Source organism: Spinacia oleracea, chromosome 6, assembly GCF_020520425.1.
Source record: "Spinacia oleracea cultivar Varoflay chromosome 6, BTI_SOV_V1, whole genome shotgun sequence".
Classification (NCBI taxonomy): domain Eukaryota; kingdom Viridiplantae; phylum Streptophyta; class Magnoliopsida; order Caryophyllales; family Amaranthaceae; genus Spinacia; species Spinacia oleracea.
In genome coordinates, this window is record NC_079492.1 from 120200960 (window position 1) to 120221743 (window position 20784).

Here is a 20784-nt window from a genome sequence, read left to right on the forward strand (position 1 = left end):
TCGGTGAACAAGTAATATAAAAAAGAATTTTCGGACTAACAAGTAATTTATTGGGCCTCCTCTCCCTCTCTCAAACCCTAGCCTCCATTAGTGAATCTCAGAGGGGCTTTCATTTATCGGTGGAAAGCCTCAATCTTTTTATTTTGTTCTTTTCTTTAATTTTGTTTGTTTTCAGGGTTTTAATAATACTTCTCTTTGTGTGAAGAAGTGTTCTCCCTCGAAAGACAGGGTTTTTTCTTCCTCTTTTAGGGAGATTTTTTCTTAGGTTAGAGGATCCTAAACTTCTGGTGTACGAGGGAAGAATATTGTTCAATTTAGCAGGCCGGAGAAATTGATTCAGCGATGAAGATTTGTGCGTTGTTGTAGCAGATATCAGTTATACGTCTACAATCAATTGAATCAGATTTAATTCAATGTCAAAACTACAACAGATCAAACGACCCCCTCGTTGAAGGCTGTATCAAACAACGATGTGTTAGAGGGTATACAAGATGTTCGACGTGCAATGATCGTAGTTTTGTAGAAAATGAGTTTTATTTGATTCAGTTAGTTATGTATTTGATGGATTCAAATCTCTTTTGTAGATGTCGTATGAATTTTTATTAAAGAATTAATTTTAGTTTAAAAAAAACAAGTAATTTAATTGGGCCTTGACTTTGTAATAAAAAAAAATTGTAGTCTTGTTAGCCCGCGGGCAAGACCGACTTGTTTATAAGGCGTTATGGTCAACAAGTCAAGGGCAGAAAAGAGGACTTTGTTTCTTTTCTTTTTAGCTTGTTGGACAAACAAATAAGCTTAGGTCCAACACGTTTCTCGCCCAAGTCATATCATAACCTCTAGCTAAAGTTTATTAATAATGGCATCAAATTATGCATAAAGTTTTATGGTGATGGTATTTAATCACCATAGACATGCCCTTAAATTAAGTTAAATATTGCAGTGAATACTTGCAACAGTTTGACTTTTATACTATTCATATATTAACTTTGACCATATTGTTTTACTAAATATCTGATTCTGATAATCAGATTGCTTCTAAAAGAAAAAAAGAATTTATTTTCCTTTCGGCGCTGAATAAAATAAAATGTTATTGCGTAATACGAAATATGTTCTTGGATTAGTAGTAAGTATATTGTTCAAATATCGATATTGTAAATATAGTTTTACTACGGAGTAATATATAATTGTACTATGTATATAATTACGGTCAATTTAGTGCTCTTATAATTAATTACGTCAGTCAGCCAACATAAGTTTATGGAGTTGGTGGGGTACTTACCTTGTGACTTGGAGGTTACAGGGTTGAGCCCCATCAACTACAAATATTTTAGAGTGGCTCAAGTAAAAAACCTGTGTAGCATAGGTTGATTAACTTATAATAAGTACTGGTTCAGTAGGATCTTTTCTTCCTTACCTAATTTACAAAAAATAAAAGGGACGGAGGAAGTACTTTAAAGCATTGGTTTACGCTAGCTCCACACTTCCTAGCCTCTATCTTTATGATTGATGGAAATTGATATTAAAGGTAGAATGATGAAGAGTAACATCAAGGATAAAGCCATTGGACAAATTAATGTTGCTTAATAATGTTGATTGCCACATAAGTCAAAGGCATGTGTCCATGGTGATAACATGTTATGTGTGTGGATGAAAGGAATAAGATATGACTCATATTAAAGTGGAGTGAGAAAAGGAATTATATAATTTTTGTAATCTATACTAATTCTAGTTAAAAATTATTCAAATAAAACTAAAGGCAATCATTGATAATAGATAACTCCAATTAATGATGGAAGTGAAATGTGCAATGTCAAGTAAGCAACTTTTAGATGTTAGACAATCATTTAAATTCCCCTTTTACGTGATTTCACTTTGTAAATGAAAACAAACATGTACGAGTCATTAAACAACAATTTTTTTTGAACCTCAATAAACAACATTTAGATCCTCTAGACTATAAAAGAAAAAGGAAAAAGTTAATTGAGCGATTCCTTCAACATTGTTGAAAGATGCATTAATTCCCAAAATACGTCACATTATAATTTATTTTTCACTCTACCATCCATGTTAGCATTAAAAGAGGTCTAATTTTTTTTAATCAATCAGCGCAAAATCGTCAACTGAAATAGCGATTGAAACAAGTAAACCGATATTTCAATTAGTGGTTCAGTTTTTAAATGAACCGTCATTTGAGTTGGCGGTTCACGTACTTTATACAGTTTGATACGTTTCTGGAGTTCCTTAGCAATAGAGTCCCAACTATTGTTTCCATGGTGGTTGACGGCACACACTAACAACAACTCATCCATAATAATAACAGTAGTAATACGACTACTCTTTCTTCTTCTTCTCTGTCGTCTTCTTCAACTTCCTCTGCTTTCAACAATCAGATCTCAATCCAAAAATAAATATATTTTTTAGATCGGAAGAATTAAATTAAGTAAAAAATGTAAATAAAAATTACACGATTGAACGTCGTAGCGATGAACCTCCCGCTTGAGCTCTTCGACGCGAAGCTTCCGCAGCTCATCCACCATACGCAAAAGATGCTCCTCACATCCATCCTCCGCCGCCACCGCTTCCGCCACCTCCTCCACGGATTCTCTCTCCTTGATATGAAAGGGGCGCTTCAAGTGAACGTACTTTTTCCGGCAGTTTCCCGACGAAAAACATGAAGAAATGATTGTACCTTCTCCTTCACCGCCGCCTCCACCGTCATCGTCGTTTTCTTTGTCGTCGTCGTTTCGGTTGTTGTTCTGGTTATTGTTAGAAGAGTGTTTGATACGTTTCTGGAGTTCCTTAGCAATGGAGTCCCAACTATTGATTCCATGGCGGTTGACGACACACATTAACAACTCCTCCTCCAATGTTCCTCATGCTTCAATTTCATTATTCGACGACGTCGTTTCTTCATCCTTCTCCTCCTCCCTCTCCTCCATAATAATAATAGTAATAACAGTAAATCTAAATCGCCATTGGACGAGACCGCCAATTCAAATGACGGTTTGGTTTCAGGCTAAACCGTCATTTGAGTTGGCGATTTGGTCCACTTAACCGACAATTCAAATGGCGGTTTAGCCTAAAACCAAACCGCTATTTGAATTGGCGGTTCAACTTTCTACCGGAAATAAAGAATTATTTGTCTTGCTGATGTGGACGGTAAAGTGGGAAATAAATGATAATGTGACATATTTTGGGAATTAATGTATCTTCTAGCAATATTGAAGGAAATCGCTCAAGTTAATCTACCTTGTAGAATCATAAGGGACGTTGAACTAAACTCAACTTATTCAAAACATAACCTCAAATGATATTTAGTCCCTGTTCTATTGGACTTATTCTGACTGAACTTAACTAAACTTATCTGAATTTAACTGAACTTGTTTTATCTTAAAAAAACTTACTCCGTATTTTGTCTGAAATAAACTTATTTGTGTGTGAAAATATCTGAAAAAAAACTTATTTTTGCTGAACTTATATTATCTGAACTTATTCCCTAAAAATAAAACTTATCTAAATTTATCTGATCTTAACTGAACTTATGAACTTATTTATCTGAAATAAGTCAAACATAACAGAGCCTTAAGCTTTATATACTCAAGAGTTTCTAAGGATCCTAACGCCTTTAAACACCTCCCTCTCTTTAAGGTTCCTATCACCATCTATCTATCTATACCTAGTCTATAAAAAGGATAACCATTGATTATTATATGACAAGCGTCACCTCAATCTTATTGATTATATATGACAAGTGTCACCTCCATCTTTCATCCATTTTTTTTTTAATTTTTCATTTTGTGGTTTGTTATACGAAGTACTTATTTTGCAACTTCAACACTTCTTTCACTCTATCCTGCTCATTCAACATCAATTCACCATTTAATTTATGCATTCGATCATTCAACCTCTTTCACTCCATTTCCCGCTTTAACACTCATAATTCACCATCTAACTTATACGGAGTACAATTTTTCAACTTTCAAATTTCACCTCTATATAAATCATTTATTCGCACTAAAATCGCAAACCCTCAATAACATTAGCACTTTAAAAGACGGCTTAATAACCACTATATAAGTGAACGGGCTCAAAAGAGCTAGTTAATCATTAATTCATTATACATACATTATAGCCTATGAATTCTACATCGTGGCCTTTCGGTTATAAAACTTAACATAGTGGAAACAAAGAAGTTTCATTGTCTAAAGTAACCTTATGATTTTGTTTAATCCATCAAGTGTCCATTATTTGTTGATATAAAATAGAAATAAGTATGGAGAAAGAGGATCCCCTTAACTGACTGTAGCTATAATAATAGGAATAAGGAACCGCACAAGATCAACAGCCTGGGCAGTAACCGTCTTTCTCTGTACTTATTTCTTTGTAGATATGAGAAAGAGGATCCCCTTAGACTGAAAAACATATCCATGATTAGGGATGCTAATGAGCCGAGTCGAGCTCGAGTTTAGCTAAGCTCGACTCGAACTCGAAAACTTATAGTCAAGCTCGACTCGACTCGAAAACTCGCGAGCTTAAAATTTTCAAACTCGACTCGAACTCGAAAACTAAACCCAAGCTCAAACTCGACTCGAAATCGGCTCGAAATCAGCTCGAAAACTCAAACTCAAGCTCAAAAACTAAACCCAAGCTCAAAATCAGCTCGAAAACTCAAGCTCGAGCTCAAAACCCGATTTGAAAATCCAAAATTGAGCTCAAACTCAACTTGAATCACGTTCAAATCTTATAAAAAATAAGTTTATACCCCAAATCATTATATCCATTAGCCCAAATGAAAGCCCAATGGAAGTGATTTGTACACTTTCACACTCAAAGAGTAATACTTATAAGTTATAACCCTTTCCTTCTTTCCTCCTTCACTTATTTATCAATGTGGGACAAAGATAATATAACCTTTCTTTCTTTCCTCCCTCACTTATTTACCTATGTGGGACAAAATGAATATAATTATTTCCTTCTTTCCTCCCTCATCTATATACCAATGTTGGAGTAACTATAGAAAAAAAATTTGGCTGCCAAATAGTGTAATTTAGATGGACGATTTCGATTTTTTTTTTTGTCCTTAATAATTTATTCATCCATTTTAGGAAGAAAAAAAACAAGTATATTTTTTAAGGAACAAAAAAACATAAAATGATGAATAAAAATGATAAAATAAAAAATTTCTATTTTAATAAAATATTATATTATATATATATAATTCGAGCTTCTCGAGCTTTTCGAGTCGAGTATCAAGTTGCTCGACTCGACTCGTTAAATTTTCGAGTCGATCTCGAGCTCGAGTCGAGCTGATTCGAGTTGAGTTTTGACCGAGCTTTGACCGAGGCGGGTTCGAGTAGCTCGCGAGTTCTCTGAGCTCATAAGCACCCCTATCCATGATTAATAGATCACTCTTCCTCTACTCTCAGTTGTTAAATTCAAAGCTTTTGACACAGATTCGTTGCACATCATCTGAAACGAATAAATAAAATAAAATAAAAGGCATATAAATATATAATCAAAAACTTGTACATATGTTCAAATGTATGAATTTCGAGAAAAGTTGAAAGCAAAGAAGATCAATCGAGGAATGGCATCCACTATGAGGTTTACAGCAATAAAACCCTAATACATCACAAGAAAGAATCTTGTATATTTCGAACATAATCTACCTCTCAAACTTGCACAATGGATCAAATACAATAATGGCTTCTGATGTGGAAACAACATAAGGTATCTCAGCGATTTACAAACGAAAGCTATATACAGTTTTAAGGAAATGTAACACTAGTTCAACCCTACAATGACCGATCAATGTAAAAGTATCCATCCTTTGCATGGAATGTCGAATATCCATGCATAGTGTTACAGCATCCTTGCAGCCCAATGAACAAAGTGTAAAGCATCTTTGTTTTGCACGCTGAATCCCTGAAGCTGAAATGCACAGATTGTAATCGCTGCACGGAATTTTTTCACACCAACGTAGCAAAAGTAACCTAAAACCGTCTTTCCTCCAGAAAACCTTCCCGGAGAATATTATCGATACAAAAAAGATATCAGAGATGTCGTACGTGCTGATTTTTATCATAAATTACGCAAATGGGTTTCCCCCAACGGAAGCAACAGGTCCATGTGTTGGAACATTCCTGCAGAATAGTGAACATATTTATTTCATAGGCACCAGAAACTCAGACAGCATATTAAAAAGAAAACAAATATAAACAAATGAAATGAATTTCCGCAGAGCACAAGATTGTTTAACATTATCCATGTCAAACACACAGATAGCAGAAAGCGTACAGCCAGAGTTAGCACTTCAGCTGATAACCTGATAGTACCTAGCAGCTCTTTAGAGGAAGTTTCATTTTGTCATCCAGAAACCACACTAGAAAGTTTTGAAATATTGTGAACAAAGTGTTTGTCTGCGTTTCTTCTCTTTTACTATGGGCATCATCATTGAGACGGGACAGACATATTAGACCAGAAAGATATCAAAGAACAGAAAGCCGTGAATAGCAGCCATCAGGCAAGGACAGAAGGAAGTATGTAAGCCACACCACAGTCTTGTAATGTAAAGGTGGACGGCATAAAATAGTAACCCCAATTCCTTTGTCTTAAGAAAATCACTACCCCAAAGCTAGCCCAATATATAGTGGCTAGTTGGCTACCAATCTACCATGCCTACCAAAACAAAGACGCAAATTCTGTTCTGACTAGGCACAACATAGAATCACCATATAAGCATTGAACCCCACAAAGTGCATTTGCAAACAAATCTAGAACAGAAACCAGGCCCAGGAAGCTTACCAGGAGTTAACATGGTCAAGAATAGCGCGGGAAAAGGAAATATAAGGATTTCTGATATAATTTTAAGTCGGTCTTTCTCTTCAGCATCTCTATCACCAATTCCTTGCTACATCATGCTCAATCTCTACTTTTATTGGAGGAAATGGTGCTCTTATATAAAATGTCTATTAGAATAATCCACAAAATTGACAGTCAAGAGAGCTCAATAAGTTATTCATAATTCTAAATACATGCCTCTTTGCTAGATTTTTTAGATAGGAGAATTTGGTTGAGTAATTTTCGTGTAATTCCTTCAACAAAAGGAGTTTGAAAACCTCACAACACCTACACTTCAAATATTTGGAAGTTTAAGCACTACATGGATAAAAAGCGTATCTGTTGACATCTGTTACTGTTACAGCTTAACTCAATAGACATTAAAAAAAAAAAGTTGCATATTTTTGAACCAAAAGAAGTGCAATCATCTGACGTGTCATTTATCTTGCCAATGGAAAAACTAGTACCTATTTCTTCTGGCACTGCCAGATTGCTGTTTAACTATTCAGTTCTATTGCTAGAGTAGTTTTGACCTGCTACCATTTACGCGAACATGTAGGTTACAATGTTACATATATTATATGTGGCCTTGTCAGGGACAAAGGGCAGATACACCAGTGGCCATTAAGCTTCTTTGGATGTCTTCTCGAATGGTTCTTTATACCGTTTCTTTGACAAATAGAGTAGCAAAGTTTGCCTCTCATTGAGCACATGCCTCCAATAAATTACCAGGTACACCTACGGGCTCCGTCCAATGTCCATACTATAATTTGTTATTCTCCTCCTCTGTTCCTATAATTCTTCTATACATACTACCACCACAGATACCTTCATAGCTGTCTAATTGCATTATTTAAAACAATTAATGACAATGGTTCCCTAGATCTAGAAGCACAAACAATCCAACAATTAAGTCAAAAAGACCCTCCGCCCCCTAAATATGATTTGATAAGAATTTGTACACTGAAATCTTATCATTCTTACACAACACTCAAAACATAGACATACAAGCAGACCACCATAGGAATTTTCCTCCCCAATATGCCTACCAACACCGATCACAATCACCTTCAACACAAACACACACACACACACACACACACAAAAAAAAAAAACTTTAAAGAAGTTTCTAACACTCAGCTTGCATAAGCAAGTCAGTCCAAAGTTTGACTTCTGCTAGACCCAAATAATTCAAAATTTGCAGCTAATCCAAAGGAAGCTATAATCTCAAGTACTCATGGCAGGCCGAAAAGGATAGTACCAAACTAAATATAACACAAGAGTAACAACAAGGATGTATATTAGCAAGTTAATTCTACCATCATCTACAAGGAAGAGAAGTATTGGGAGTAATGAACTCTGTAAAGACAAAACAATAATAAGAGGACGTTCTTACTGCAGCTGAGAGCTTGGAGCCTGTGTCGCCATGTATGACATTCCACCTGTTAAAACAACTCAATCAGATTCCAACTTATACCATCAAGTCATACATCACGCAGTAAAATCTAAGACTAGAAGTTACCATGAGAAGCCACAGGATTTCCAGGAAACCATTGCTCATTTATACCCCCCATAAAAGAGGATGGTAGCGGTGAATTGGGAAGTGCAGCTTGCAACGTACTCATGTCCAAAAACTACAATCAAGACATTATACCAAATTAAAAACATAATAAAAAAGACCAACTAGCTGATCTTCGAACACCTGACTGATGACGAAGACAGCCTCATCAGCTACAGCTAAGCAATAAGAAAAAGAACAGAATGTTAATTCTCTTAACGGACGTTTGGCCCACAGATTTCTAGAATGAGCTATGGGTTTAGAATGGATAACACCCATACCATGTGCTTGGTTGAAAATATTATAAATTTTAAACCCACACCTCAAAGTCTCAACCATACGATAAGGGATTTAGAAACCCTTGGCGGGGAAGTGGGTATGGCTCAATCTAGGAAAGGAGGGAGTTAGTGGAAAGTGGGTCCTTTTTTAATTTTCGAGGTAAGAAAGAGAAATTAATAAGAGATAAGGGTAAGCAGTGTCTAACAAAGGCCAGAATGTAATAGCTCTTATTGCTTATATACATGTACGTACTCAGTCTATGATAATAGGATATTGTCATCAAGGTTTAAATTCAAGAACTCCCAAGATACACCCCCCATTCAAATTTAAGCTCATCAAATACTCATAGATGTCCACAAAATTTGTACCTTTTCTAAATAGTAACATGCATTCCATTCCCAAAGATATTTTTAGAAGAAGCTTCAGGAAGGGTGTGAGGATGATACATATACTAGAACAGATTTTTCTGGCACAATTGTAAGTGTGGGACAATGTGACAACTATTCAATCATGACTAGACTATAATACTTGCAACATTGAATATGTAACAGTCACCATTGCACAAGTTATTACTCACGTATTAGTAAAGTTGTGAAAACTTTATATTTTTAAACTACATATTAAAAATAGGAAATTTTGTCTTAAATAATCCAACTTTTTGACGATTTCCCGTTAATAATCCAACATCTTCATTATTATCCAATAATCCAACCTTTAAACCCCATTAATTTTTATTGAACCTATATGACAGGGAACCGACTAGGAAGGTCATCTTTTATTTATTTATTTTTTTCATTCCTCCTTTTTTCTGCCTCCATAGTCCATAGTCCATAGCTTCTCTGATCTCCCCTCCCTCTTTTGAAAGGGGAGTTGTCCTTTTCAATCAAATTATCAAACCCCCAAAATAGACCTTCTTCATCATACACCTCAAAAAATCTCTCTAAAACACTAAAACTCTGTCACCACAAAGGCACCAACTATCTCCCTCTCTCTCTCAACCTGCTTATTCGAAACCCATAACCCGGTAAATCAATCGCCACCCCGAAAAATCCCTTAGAACCCAAATCATCAACGACCCTCCGAAATGTGAAAGAACTACTACCCCAACCCATGAATTATCAACACATTTTCAGACGATGTCCGGGACCTTGGGGAGTAAGCAAGTACCTCAATTAGGGGGTTCATTATGGTTAACCCGAACCTTGATCGTTCTTCCTTTAGAATAATGATACATGAAAACTATGGTGGATTCAAAAACCAGGCTTTGGGGAATTGGGGTCAGGGGAGGTGAAAGAGGATAGAGAAACGAAGGGATAATGATGAGAGAGATTGTTACAGTGAAGTAGAACTAGAAGATAAATGGTTATGGGTTTGGATTGAGGTTTGAGTTTGAATTTTGGTTTGGATTTGGAAGGGGAAGATGATTGGTTAATCTGGTTGCCTTCATGTTTAGTGATAATCGCCATTGTTGACTGTTGAGTGCTTTAGTGCTTTACAGGTTTGAGCTTAGTGAGAGGAAAAGGAATAAAGTGTGTTTAAATTCTAATTTAAGGGAAATCCTAGATTGAAATGCATCAGATCAATTTTTATTCAACAAGATGATGATGGAGATTGTTAATTAAGAAGATAACGAAGAAGGTAGAAGAATTGGTAATGAAGGATGATCTTAAGGGGAAAAAAGGATAAGAAAGTAAATGAATAAAAACAGAGAAAATGATTTTTTTTTTTTTTTGAAAAAAAACTAACAACGAATGGTTGCTTGACACGTGTAAATATTACCTGTTGTACGGTTGTACCGGGTTGGTGACCTGTTGGGTGTAATAAAAGTGAATGGGGTGCAAAGGTTGGATTATTAGAAAATATTTCAAATGCTGGATTACTAACGGAAAATCGTCCAAATGTTGGATTATTTAAAACAATTTTTCCTTAAAAATAATCTACCAAGATCTCACATAATAATATTTTTAATCATATAAGTAAAATATTAAAGTCAGAGTTTGTAGGAAGTATAATGTAATAGGACGTAAAGAATACAAAAATAAAGGCAAGTAACAAGTATAGCTCATCAGATAGAAACTATTACAAATTACCCGATTCCTAGAAAGACTAAACTAAAACACTAGCAACTTTTCCAATTTTCTATATCCTTAATCTCTACTGGCACTACAACGGATAGAAGTCATAAATTTCTTTCTCCAGCATGAGCCAATCGATGAGCGGAGATACCACTAATGCAAACTATAAGACAACTGAAAATTGAACATTAACAACTTCTTAGAATAAAAAGTTTTTTTTCCCCAGATATACGCAAGGAAAAGTTCACTTATATGCATAATTCTTAAACTCTTCACACATACTACAAGTCTACAACTTCAGATAGCAGGAAATTTAAATTCAATTCAATTAGGCTTTAAGAATATAATGGAATCTTAGGCTTTGTTCTTTTCACCTAAAAAAAACAGGAAAAATAAGCTCAAATCATTTTCAGATAACTTCAAGTCCAAATAATCCGATAAGTTGCATAAGGGTACTGAAATTCAACTAACAACTAAAATAAGTTTAGATAGTTCCAAAAAAACAAGTTCCAATAAAGTTTTTTAGGTGAAATGAATGAAGCCTCAATCTGGGAATAATGACGTCATGACGCACCAAATGATCGATAGCTCTATCCATAATAGCTAACTAAATAAGTAGAATGCACCTAATTGGAAAAAAATGTTTATGCATACCGTATTGTGTGCTTCGAATTCAGAATCAAATGGCACATCAAATGGATTCCCAGATTTCTGCTGAACATTTGCTATATTATTCTGCCAAAAAAAGAACAATTCATGCAGTGGGAAACTGTGCATGTGCAAAAAAATCCCTGCTTAAAGGCTGAGAAGGAAAAGACAACACCAACCATGAAAGGGTGCATTGGTTCAACAAATGATGATCCAGTATGAGATGGTAAAGTTGGAAATGAGAATCCTTCAGTAGAAGAAAGTTTCTGAAGGCCATCTACAACAGAATCCTGCAAGTACATAATTTCAAAAACGCTTTCAAGAGAAGAATAGTAGTCTTATCTATGCAATTATTCTGAAACCCATGTACAATCTCAAGAAGTAATAAGGATCTCCCTAAGCATACAACCAAGGAATAGAGATGATGATCCGCCCATAAAAATAAACTCGCCTGTGGATTTTTCAAGCCAGGGAAAACATCAGTGCTAGAGGTATCGACAGAAACTTGCAAATTTATGCCACCCATGTCTATACATTGATGATGTTGTTCATTGGCTTCTCCAAAGGCTTTCCAATCCTGCCAACCGCATCAAATAACAATATCCAGTTCAAACTTTTCACTTTTTTTTACCAGCAAATGGATTGTTTGATACAGTACAAAAAATAACATTTTTTCATTAATGACAAGCACAATCAATTCAGAGAAGGGAATTCAATCAAAGAATAAGCTAGAGAAGGTTTCTTATGTCCATGGACTCCATTAAAAACATCAATTCCCTGTCATCCAAAGACGAGATTCATTTTTTCAGCCAATGACATACCTGACTGCTCGGCATGTCGGTTGGAACATGAACATCCTGCAGGCCCTCATTCCAGGAATATGAATGGATAGCAGAACTCGGGAACTCTAGCCACTGCAACCCGGCATTTGAGGTTGCAGCAGAATTAAAATCTTTTAAAGAAACTCCACCATCTGAACCTGCTTCTGAACCCCCAGTATCCGAGGTATTAGTACAAGGAGGATTGGGTTGAGGCGAATCAAATGTTGCCCACCCCTCATTACTTGGTTCTGTCGGCTCGGACATCTTTTGGTTTGAATATGGAACATGAGGGTTCTGAGAAATCTGAGAAAGGAAACTTGACGATGAGGAACAAGATGATTGTGGAAAGTTTTGAGAAAAAGCTGAAGAATCTGCAGGTGATTGAAAAGAATTCATTGATGCGACTGGTCCAGCACTTGGTCCTTGAAACAGGTCAACACCCCGAGTTGAATTGGCGGACGACATTGCCAATGCATCCTCAAATAGATCCAATCCACCTACAGGCAACTGTGAGGAAGAAGGAATGGCGGAAACTTTATTTTGAGTGGTGGCATTTGAGGGACTGGGCTTCAAATTGACATCAGAATCAGTTGACTGAAGAGACACACAGTTCTTCTCAAACGAACCAACACTCCCCGAAGAAAGAGTTCTCTGCCAGAAAACATTGATGTCAATTACAACATAGAAACAGTAAACTGAATGAAATTTACATATACAGCTTCCATACATCGTGAAATAGATATAGCAAAAAAAAATCATGAATACGTACTAAACTGAAACTCTGCTCCATGAATCAACAGTAACAAATAATTGCATAGTTGCAAAATCAAGCATGCTACAGTTGGGCATATTTGTAGAAATTATACACTTTAAACAGCTTGAAATGAGTCAGATATCCCCTCATCCACCCCCTTTGCCACAATTAGAATTTTGTTCTGAGGCATATCTATCACCCTTAGTTTCTGAATGACTATATCAATACAGTGCTATATACCATGAGACAAAAAGGATTTAACATTACATCCCACAATCATGTACTTAAATCCCTCCCATTTAGAAGAAGATTTATGAAAGATAATCAAGCCAGTGTATTAACCAGTTGGTAAGAAATATTACCTGTGGTCGTGGCAGGGGAGCTTTGTCAATGTCTCTCTTTACATAGATTTCTGAATGCGTGCTTGATGTCTGGCGATGAAGACCATCAACTATTTCCCTTGAGGAATCAGAGGCAGGACTTGAAAATCCATCATCTTTCTGAAGATTTGGTGACTGGGGAGCGGACTTGAATGGATCTCCACCACTTGATAAGGAGTAGTCTGAAACTCGCGAGCTAGATCCATCATTTGCAAATCTGTCCTCGTAAAGATGCTCACTTAAACGACCAGGACTATATAAGAAACTTGCAGCCTTCCTCCCGTAAAGATTATGATCCGAGCCAGGCTTTCTAGTGAGTGAACCTGTTTGCTTTCTGTTGAGCCGGTCTTCATATTGATAATCATAAGGTGGACTTTGAGAGAAAGAATGATACGAACTGGCTCGCCTTGTCTCATCTTCAACATTTCTTTGGATCTGACCCTGACATATACAAACAGAACAGTGATACTTTGCATAAGGTCACACATTTCGTGTTATGATCAGAAACATGAAAAAACCAAGCAAGAAATGAATCTCCCAACAAACAACCTCCAATCCAATACATCAGAGGAAACATTAAAGAACTAATCACCTGCATGTCCCCAGAAGACTTCTCAGAATTGTTTCCTCCGGCATATTTCCGATTTATATAGACAGCCTTGATGAACTCTCGGACTTTCTCAACGTCACTGCAAGAAAATTGATTACAACACTTTTAGAGTCTCCAATATGATGTGTAACACTAGAAGGTAATAAAACATTGTTTACCTACTGTTTGGCTGTCTTTGTCTATGCAGATCCCAGTCCTTCAAATACATTTCCCTTGCTCGCTAAAAACAATAGCACCTCTTATAAGGGTGGGCACACACACACACACACACAACAGAGAGACACACATAATAGGGGAGAGAAGGAGAAAGACACACACACACACACAGACAAAGAGAGGAGAGGGAAGGTATTTCTCTGAAACAAGATCAATGTCAATATCTACCTGATTACCACCATTTTGAAGAGCTTCAACTTCTTGTGACGTAAATTTGGACATTGACACGGACTTAACACGATGTGTAAACTCACGACTGCGTGAAAAAAATTATCCCTCGTGAACAGTCAAGCATATTGGAAGAAAACATGCAAAATATGCAACATATGACATGGTCTACATTTCTTCAACACCTCCGGACAGGCTATAATAATGGGAACATAGAAAAGTGGCTCCAGCCTCCAGCCCATGCAAGCCCCTAATCAGGGAACACGAAAGTACCAAGTAACTGGGAGTAAAATCTATAAATAAGAGGCAGTGAAAATTTTCTAGATGTCTAACCCAATGGCACAGAATCGAGAAAGCAGCACAGAAGACAGAATATTATAGCCAACATAAAAGAATAAGCGGACATGAGCACATGACTGGACAGCCTATGTCACCATGAAAAGATGATCTTGGAGAAGAAGGCAAGATATAGTTGGTACTCCGTTCAAAAGAAAAAGTACGCAAGTCATGCAAGAGCAAAGACAGTTGTCCACCCCTAGAAACCCAAGTTACAGATATCCAAAACTTGAGTTGTTAAAAAGGAAAGATAGAGAATTTGAAGAAAGTTGGCTATTTCCACAAAGAACATATATTTTCTTTTCCAACACCAAACGCTAGACTGATAGACATGTCAATTTTGCACTGTCAAACTGAATGACTTAATGGCCCGCTTGGTAGCCGGTAATAAATGGTGGGAATGAGAATAAATCTAAGTGTTATTTGGCAAAACAATAACATCATGATGTCCATGGTAATGAAATTTTGTCTTAAACTTGGTGTTTTTCTTCATAAATTTGCATTACCACCTAATACTACTACCCAAATGGTAATGGAAGTTTATAAAGAAAAAAACTAACATTATCATGGGATGAATATTGATTCTCCTTACAAATTTACATACAAATTCATTCCCATTGACTCCATTTATGGCCGGCTACCAAACGGGCCGTAAGTTTTAGTCTCTCTGAAAGAAACATCATTTTCAAATTTACTTCAAACTAATTGAAAAAGTTGAGCATCAGATGACTGCATTTGACTAATATCACAGCAACTCCATCACACACACACACACAAAAGCTCCAAGAATCTTACTAGCTGGGGTCTGTAAGAATAGTCAAAGATCATTGAGCAATATGGAGAGTCAGACTGGACAAAGAGTGCAACAGTCTTGGCTGCATATACTCCATGAGTCCATGTATAGAAATTTCTTCCTCATTCTGTTTCTCAGTTTAGGAAAGAGACATGACCTTGACTAGAAAATTTACTCTGGGTGCAATCTCCTATGCAACACTGCTGGTATGATTTTGAAAGGTATAATCACCTAACTAACCAATATGCATTCGAATATGTGCCGTTGTATAGCCACCTCAATGATGACATTTTATTGTTCTAAAAAGGGATATACAAGTCCACAATGGTTCGCTACAAATCATTCTCAAAGAAGAGCAAGAATCTTACTGTATTCCGCTACAAATCGTGCAAACAAACATCCAAAAGTTGGTGCAAACATATTGAGGACCCTGCATTGAAGCATGTTTAAAAAATGTGAATTTGGGATAGTAGACATAAGTTGAAATCTATAAAAGATGCGGAATCTAGGGAAAATAAGAAAACACTAGAGATGACCATAAATTCTTCTTAATATCAGGAATTCTACTCCCATTCACGACATGAATACTCACAATCAACCCCCTGGTGCGATCTAGCAGGACCACATGGTGATGAGAGAGTAAAGTAACGGGACCAAATGAACAAATATGGGATAGATTATTTTTTCAGGGACATCCGTAAAAAGGAAAATGGTGCATACTTTTAGGCAGGACGGGGGGGGGGGGGGGGGGGGTTGCGCGGAGGGAGTATGATTATTATTTCCTCTTCGAAGCATATCAGAATCTCAGACATGTAAATACAGTGTTAGTATAAATTTCCTACTAAGATCTATTATCTAACTTATCTTCTTTCGGATGGAAAACTATGATATTTCATCTGTTGAATACTTGAATAACAAGTTTATTGCCAGGGTTAAGACATGCATCCAAAAAAATATAGTGAGAATCCCTGCCATCATTATCGCGATAAATGCATGTTGGGGAACTGAGGCTGTATTCGTTCTGAGTTTGTTTCTCTATAGAAGATCATCCATCATCGTAAGTCTGCCCTTTAAAATTATTTACTCTGCTGAGTACACCAAATTTCCAGATCCACTCAAAAGTTAAAATCACATTTTTCTAATCACCTATTCGAAAAATTCCTTATGCTAGCCAAGTAGCTGATTTTGTAGTGAACTGATATCCCATTTCGAGAAAGTACTGAATAAATTTACGGGTGTCAGATGCCTTGTCTTTTCACCTCAAAAAAAGTTCAAGAAATCAAGTTCAGGGAAGGTCTATCAAGTTCAGTTAAAAATAAGTTCAGATGAGGACCGATAAAGGGAATTTCCAAGTCAAAAGAATACAACCATAATCACAATTTAAATGTTGATGATTATCATCCGTATTAAGTCCCTTCACCACTGAGCACTCATCCAAAAACTTCCTAATTGACAAACAACATAAAGTTCATCTTGGTAGATAAAATGTCCAACAAGCGTATCAACATACTGCTGAATTTTTTCACCTAGGAACTTGATTTTCTTCCAAAAATTTGATTCTTTTCACATCTCTCGCTTTCCGCCTACAACCTTGTTTGCATAAAAACCATAACTTAATTGTCAAGAGCTCTTACTTGGAATACAAATCCACAAACGGAGTATCCTATTTCAGTTTCTCTTTTCTTTCATCACAAAATGAATCTGATTAAACTTGTAAGAGTGAAGCTTTTCTTGCTCTAATGCAGAAAATATTAGCCAAGTAATACCTTCACCAACTTTCTTATTCCTGTTTGTTTACTTATCACACAATTCCTTCAACAAAAAGACATCCATAACAAACCTTTTTTTTCCCCTTTTCATTACCGGTAGGTGGGTATGTATTTGATAGCTACAAACAAGTAATACCTTTTCTTTGATTCGAAATGCAAGTACTACCAAAGTCCTGGACCAGAACTTCCCATTATAAACTCACCTCTAAGTCTCTAACTAGATAAATTTCTCAAAAAAAGCATCACTTTTGCAACTAAATAACCAAAAATGGAATCCAAACAATTACATCACACACAACAAACACAACTAATTTAAATTTAAACAAATCAATATACGAAGTATAAAATTGTAAAATCAATCATAAGAAGAAATCAAAAAGCGTATAATTTAAAGTTAAAAAAAGGGGGAATCATATAAACATTTTTAAAAAATTGAAGAAATGTACCAAACTATTGCAGTTGATGCAACGTCTATTAGGTGGCAACTTCATTAGACCTCTGATGATCTTCTCATTTTTCTCCTCTAACCTTTTGCTTGACATTTTCAGCAATCTTGAGATTAATCAAATTCAAAATTTCCAAACAAAAATCCGAATAGTGAACCCTAAATTAGTAAAAGGTGCAATTAATTAGGGATTTCAGGAAGCGAATTGTTCCGGAAATCCCCAAATAGCATAATCGAATTGATAAGAAAATCGGAAATATTAGGGGTTTGTGATTTTGTCACTCGAATGAGTCCAAACAAAAAGTTATGTGGTCTTTGCTTGTAAAAAGTTTCAATAATTTCAAATGGATGTTATTTTAATCTTTTTGTTATTATTAATTATTTATTTTTATAACTTGTTTATATTTTAATAAGACTAGAACTGTCCCCACATTTAATGAATTTTAATTACAGTAACTAGCTAGCTATGTTCTGTCAAAAAAAAAATTGGGGTCTAAAAAAGGCCATACAAATTCGAATCTTGTGCTTAAACAGTTTGATGAAATAATTCAAGGTTGGTCCATGTTTTGGAAACTACTACTGGATCGCTAAAGCTCAAGCTCTGTTCTTTTCAACTTTTTTTTATTGAGTATGATCAAATTGGAAAAATCATCGAAAACATTAATATTATACCAGAAAAATAAAAGACACTCATAGAAAATATTAATACTATACCAGGCCAAACCAGACCAGGTGAAAAACAAAGCCTCAATCTCTAGAAAACTGAGATCCCTCAAATACAATATGGAGAAACTACAACTTAATTCAATTTCGCAATCAGATCCTAATTTGTGAATGAACTGATAGAATACATAATTTGTATTTAATGTAAATTAATTATTTTTGTAATTTTGTAATTTCTAGAATAGCCTTAGCTAAACCCTACCTTGCTTGCTTTGTCATGCCTCTCTACCTCCCACCTTTTGGCACCATGCTTTAGAAATGGCCACTTATCTTCTCAATATACTCCCCACTAAGGTTTTGAATTACAAGTCTCCGACCCAAATTTTGTACCAAAAAGATCCCACATACTCTCATCTACGGGTTTTCGGTTGCTTGTGTTTTCCTCTATTCCCATCAACCCAAATAAATAAGCTACAAGCTCGATCCACACCTTGTGTCTTTCTTGGGTATCCATCCAACCACCGGGGGTATAAATGTTATGATATTTCAAGTCGTAAAATTATTATTTCGAAGCATGTATGGTTTGATGAGAAGCAGTTTCCGTTTGCCAAAATTAACTCTTCATCTTCAAACACTTCATATGATTTTTTGGGTGATGATGTATCTCCTTTGCATTTTCATTATCTACATGGCCTTGCAAATACTCAACCACCTCAAATAGCCCAACCCAATCCAGCAGCTCATGTTGGGCCAACTCCCCCTTCCTCCCCCTTGGCCCAACACGCCAGTCCCCCTCCTGCAGGAACACCACACAATGTGGAGCCCAACTCTCATTGCTCCCCTACTCCTAGCCCACCGCAGCTGCGACTTGCCACCCAGCCCAGCCAAAACCCGCCAGCCCTGCCCCGGCCCAGTCCATCACTGCAGCCCACCCAGCGAATGGGGACCCGTAGTCAGCATGGGATATTCCGACCTAACCCCAAATACAAAAATCACGCCTTACATGCCTCTACCCAATCCATTTCCCCTATACCAAAAAATCCCATAAGTGCTCTTAATGACCAAAATTGGAAACATGCTATGCAGGATGAATATAATGCACTTATTGAAAATGGGACGTGGGACTTAGTACCACGTCCACCTGATGTTAATGTGATTCGGTCATTGTGGATTTTTCGGCATAAAAAGAAATCTGACGGTTCTTTTGAGAGGCATAAAGCCCGTCTTGTAGGTGATGGTCAGACTCAACGGGAAGGCATTGATTGTGATGAGACTTTTAGTCCGGTAGTCAAACCGGCTACTATCCGGGTTGTTCTTAGCATTGCTTTATCTCGTTCTTGGTCCATTCATCAGTTGGATGTCAAGAACGCTTTCTTACATGGTAATTTGAATGAAACTGTCTACATGTATCAGCCCATGGGATTTCGGGATTTGACTCGGCCCAATCATGTATGTCTTTTGCGGAAATCTCTTTATGGCTTGAAACAGGCACCCCGGGCTTGGTACCAACGGTTTGCTGATTATGTTGCTAACATTGGTTTCTGTCACAGCCAGTCGGATAACTCTCTTTTCATTTACAGTCATGGTGCTGATATTGCTTATATTTTATTGTATGTCGATGATATCATCCTTACTGCTTCTTCAGATACTCTCCGGCGCTCCATCATCTCTCAACTGAGCTCCGAATTTTCTATGAAGGATTTGGGTCCTCTGAGTTATTTTCTGGGCATTGCCGTCACCCGGGATAATACTGGTCTCTTTATGTCTCAGAAGAAATATGCAGAGGATATCATTGACCGTGCCGGCATGTCACAATGTAAGCCTAGCCTCACTCCGGTTGATACGAAAGGCAAGCTTAGCGCCACTTCCGGCGCCGCTTATTCTGATCCGACACATTACCGGCGTCTTGCCGGTGCCCTCCAGTACTTGACATTCACCAGGCCCGACATCTCCTATGCGGTTCAACAAGTTTGCCTGTTTATGCATGACCCAAAAGTTGGCCATATGGAAGCTTTGAAACGCATCCTTCGTTATATACAAGGTACAATTGACTTTGGCCTACATTTGCATTCTTCCCCATTGGATACACTTCTCTCTTACACAGATGCTGATTGGGGTGGATGCCCGGACACAAGACGCTCTACCTCGGGGTATTGTGTATTTCTTGGAGACAACTTAGTCTCTTGGTCGGCCAAACGACAACCTACGTTGTCAAAATCTAGTGCCGAAGCTGAGTACAGGGGAGTGGCTAACGTTGTATCTGAATCTTGTTGGATCCGTAATTTGTTACTTGAACTACATTGTCCCATCTCTAAGGCCACATTGGTTTATTGCGATAATGTAAGTGCTATTTATCTCTCTGGTAATCCGGTACAACATCAACGCACTAAACATATTGAGATGGATATTCACTTTGTTCGTGAAAAAGT

At 36.7% G+C, this 20784-nt stretch overlaps 1 protein-coding gene across 2 annotated transcripts; it reads right to left on the reverse strand.

The window, feature by feature from the left end:
• Window positions 1–5483: 5483 nt before the first annotated feature.
• LOC110797637 (probable ADP-ribosylation factor GTPase-activating protein AGD14) lies at window positions 5484–18033 on the reverse strand. 2 transcript variants are annotated; one of them, XM_022002743.2, is made up of 13 exons: window positions 17694–18033; window positions 15847–15908; window positions 14350–14437; window positions 14124–14185; window positions 13948–14044; window positions 13338–13796; window positions 12222–12872; window positions 11852–11977; window positions 11580–11690; window positions 11407–11487; window positions 8363–8474; window positions 8237–8282; window positions 5484–6143 (listed from the first exon to the last, which is right to left on the reverse strand). In XM_022002743.2, the coding sequence occupies exons 1-13, from the start codon at window positions 17787–17789 to the stop codon at window positions 6089–6091; spliced, it is 2046 nt and encodes a 681-aa protein (XP_021858435.2). In that variant the 5' UTR covers window positions 17790–18033; the 3' UTR covers window positions 5484–6088. The 2 variants fall into 2 exon arrangements, with proteins under 2 accessions (XP_021858435.2, XP_056686629.1); XM_056830651.1 differs by lacking the exon at window positions 14350–14437 and having other exon boundaries at window positions 17694–17748.
• Window positions 18034–20784: the final 2751 nt, after the last annotated feature.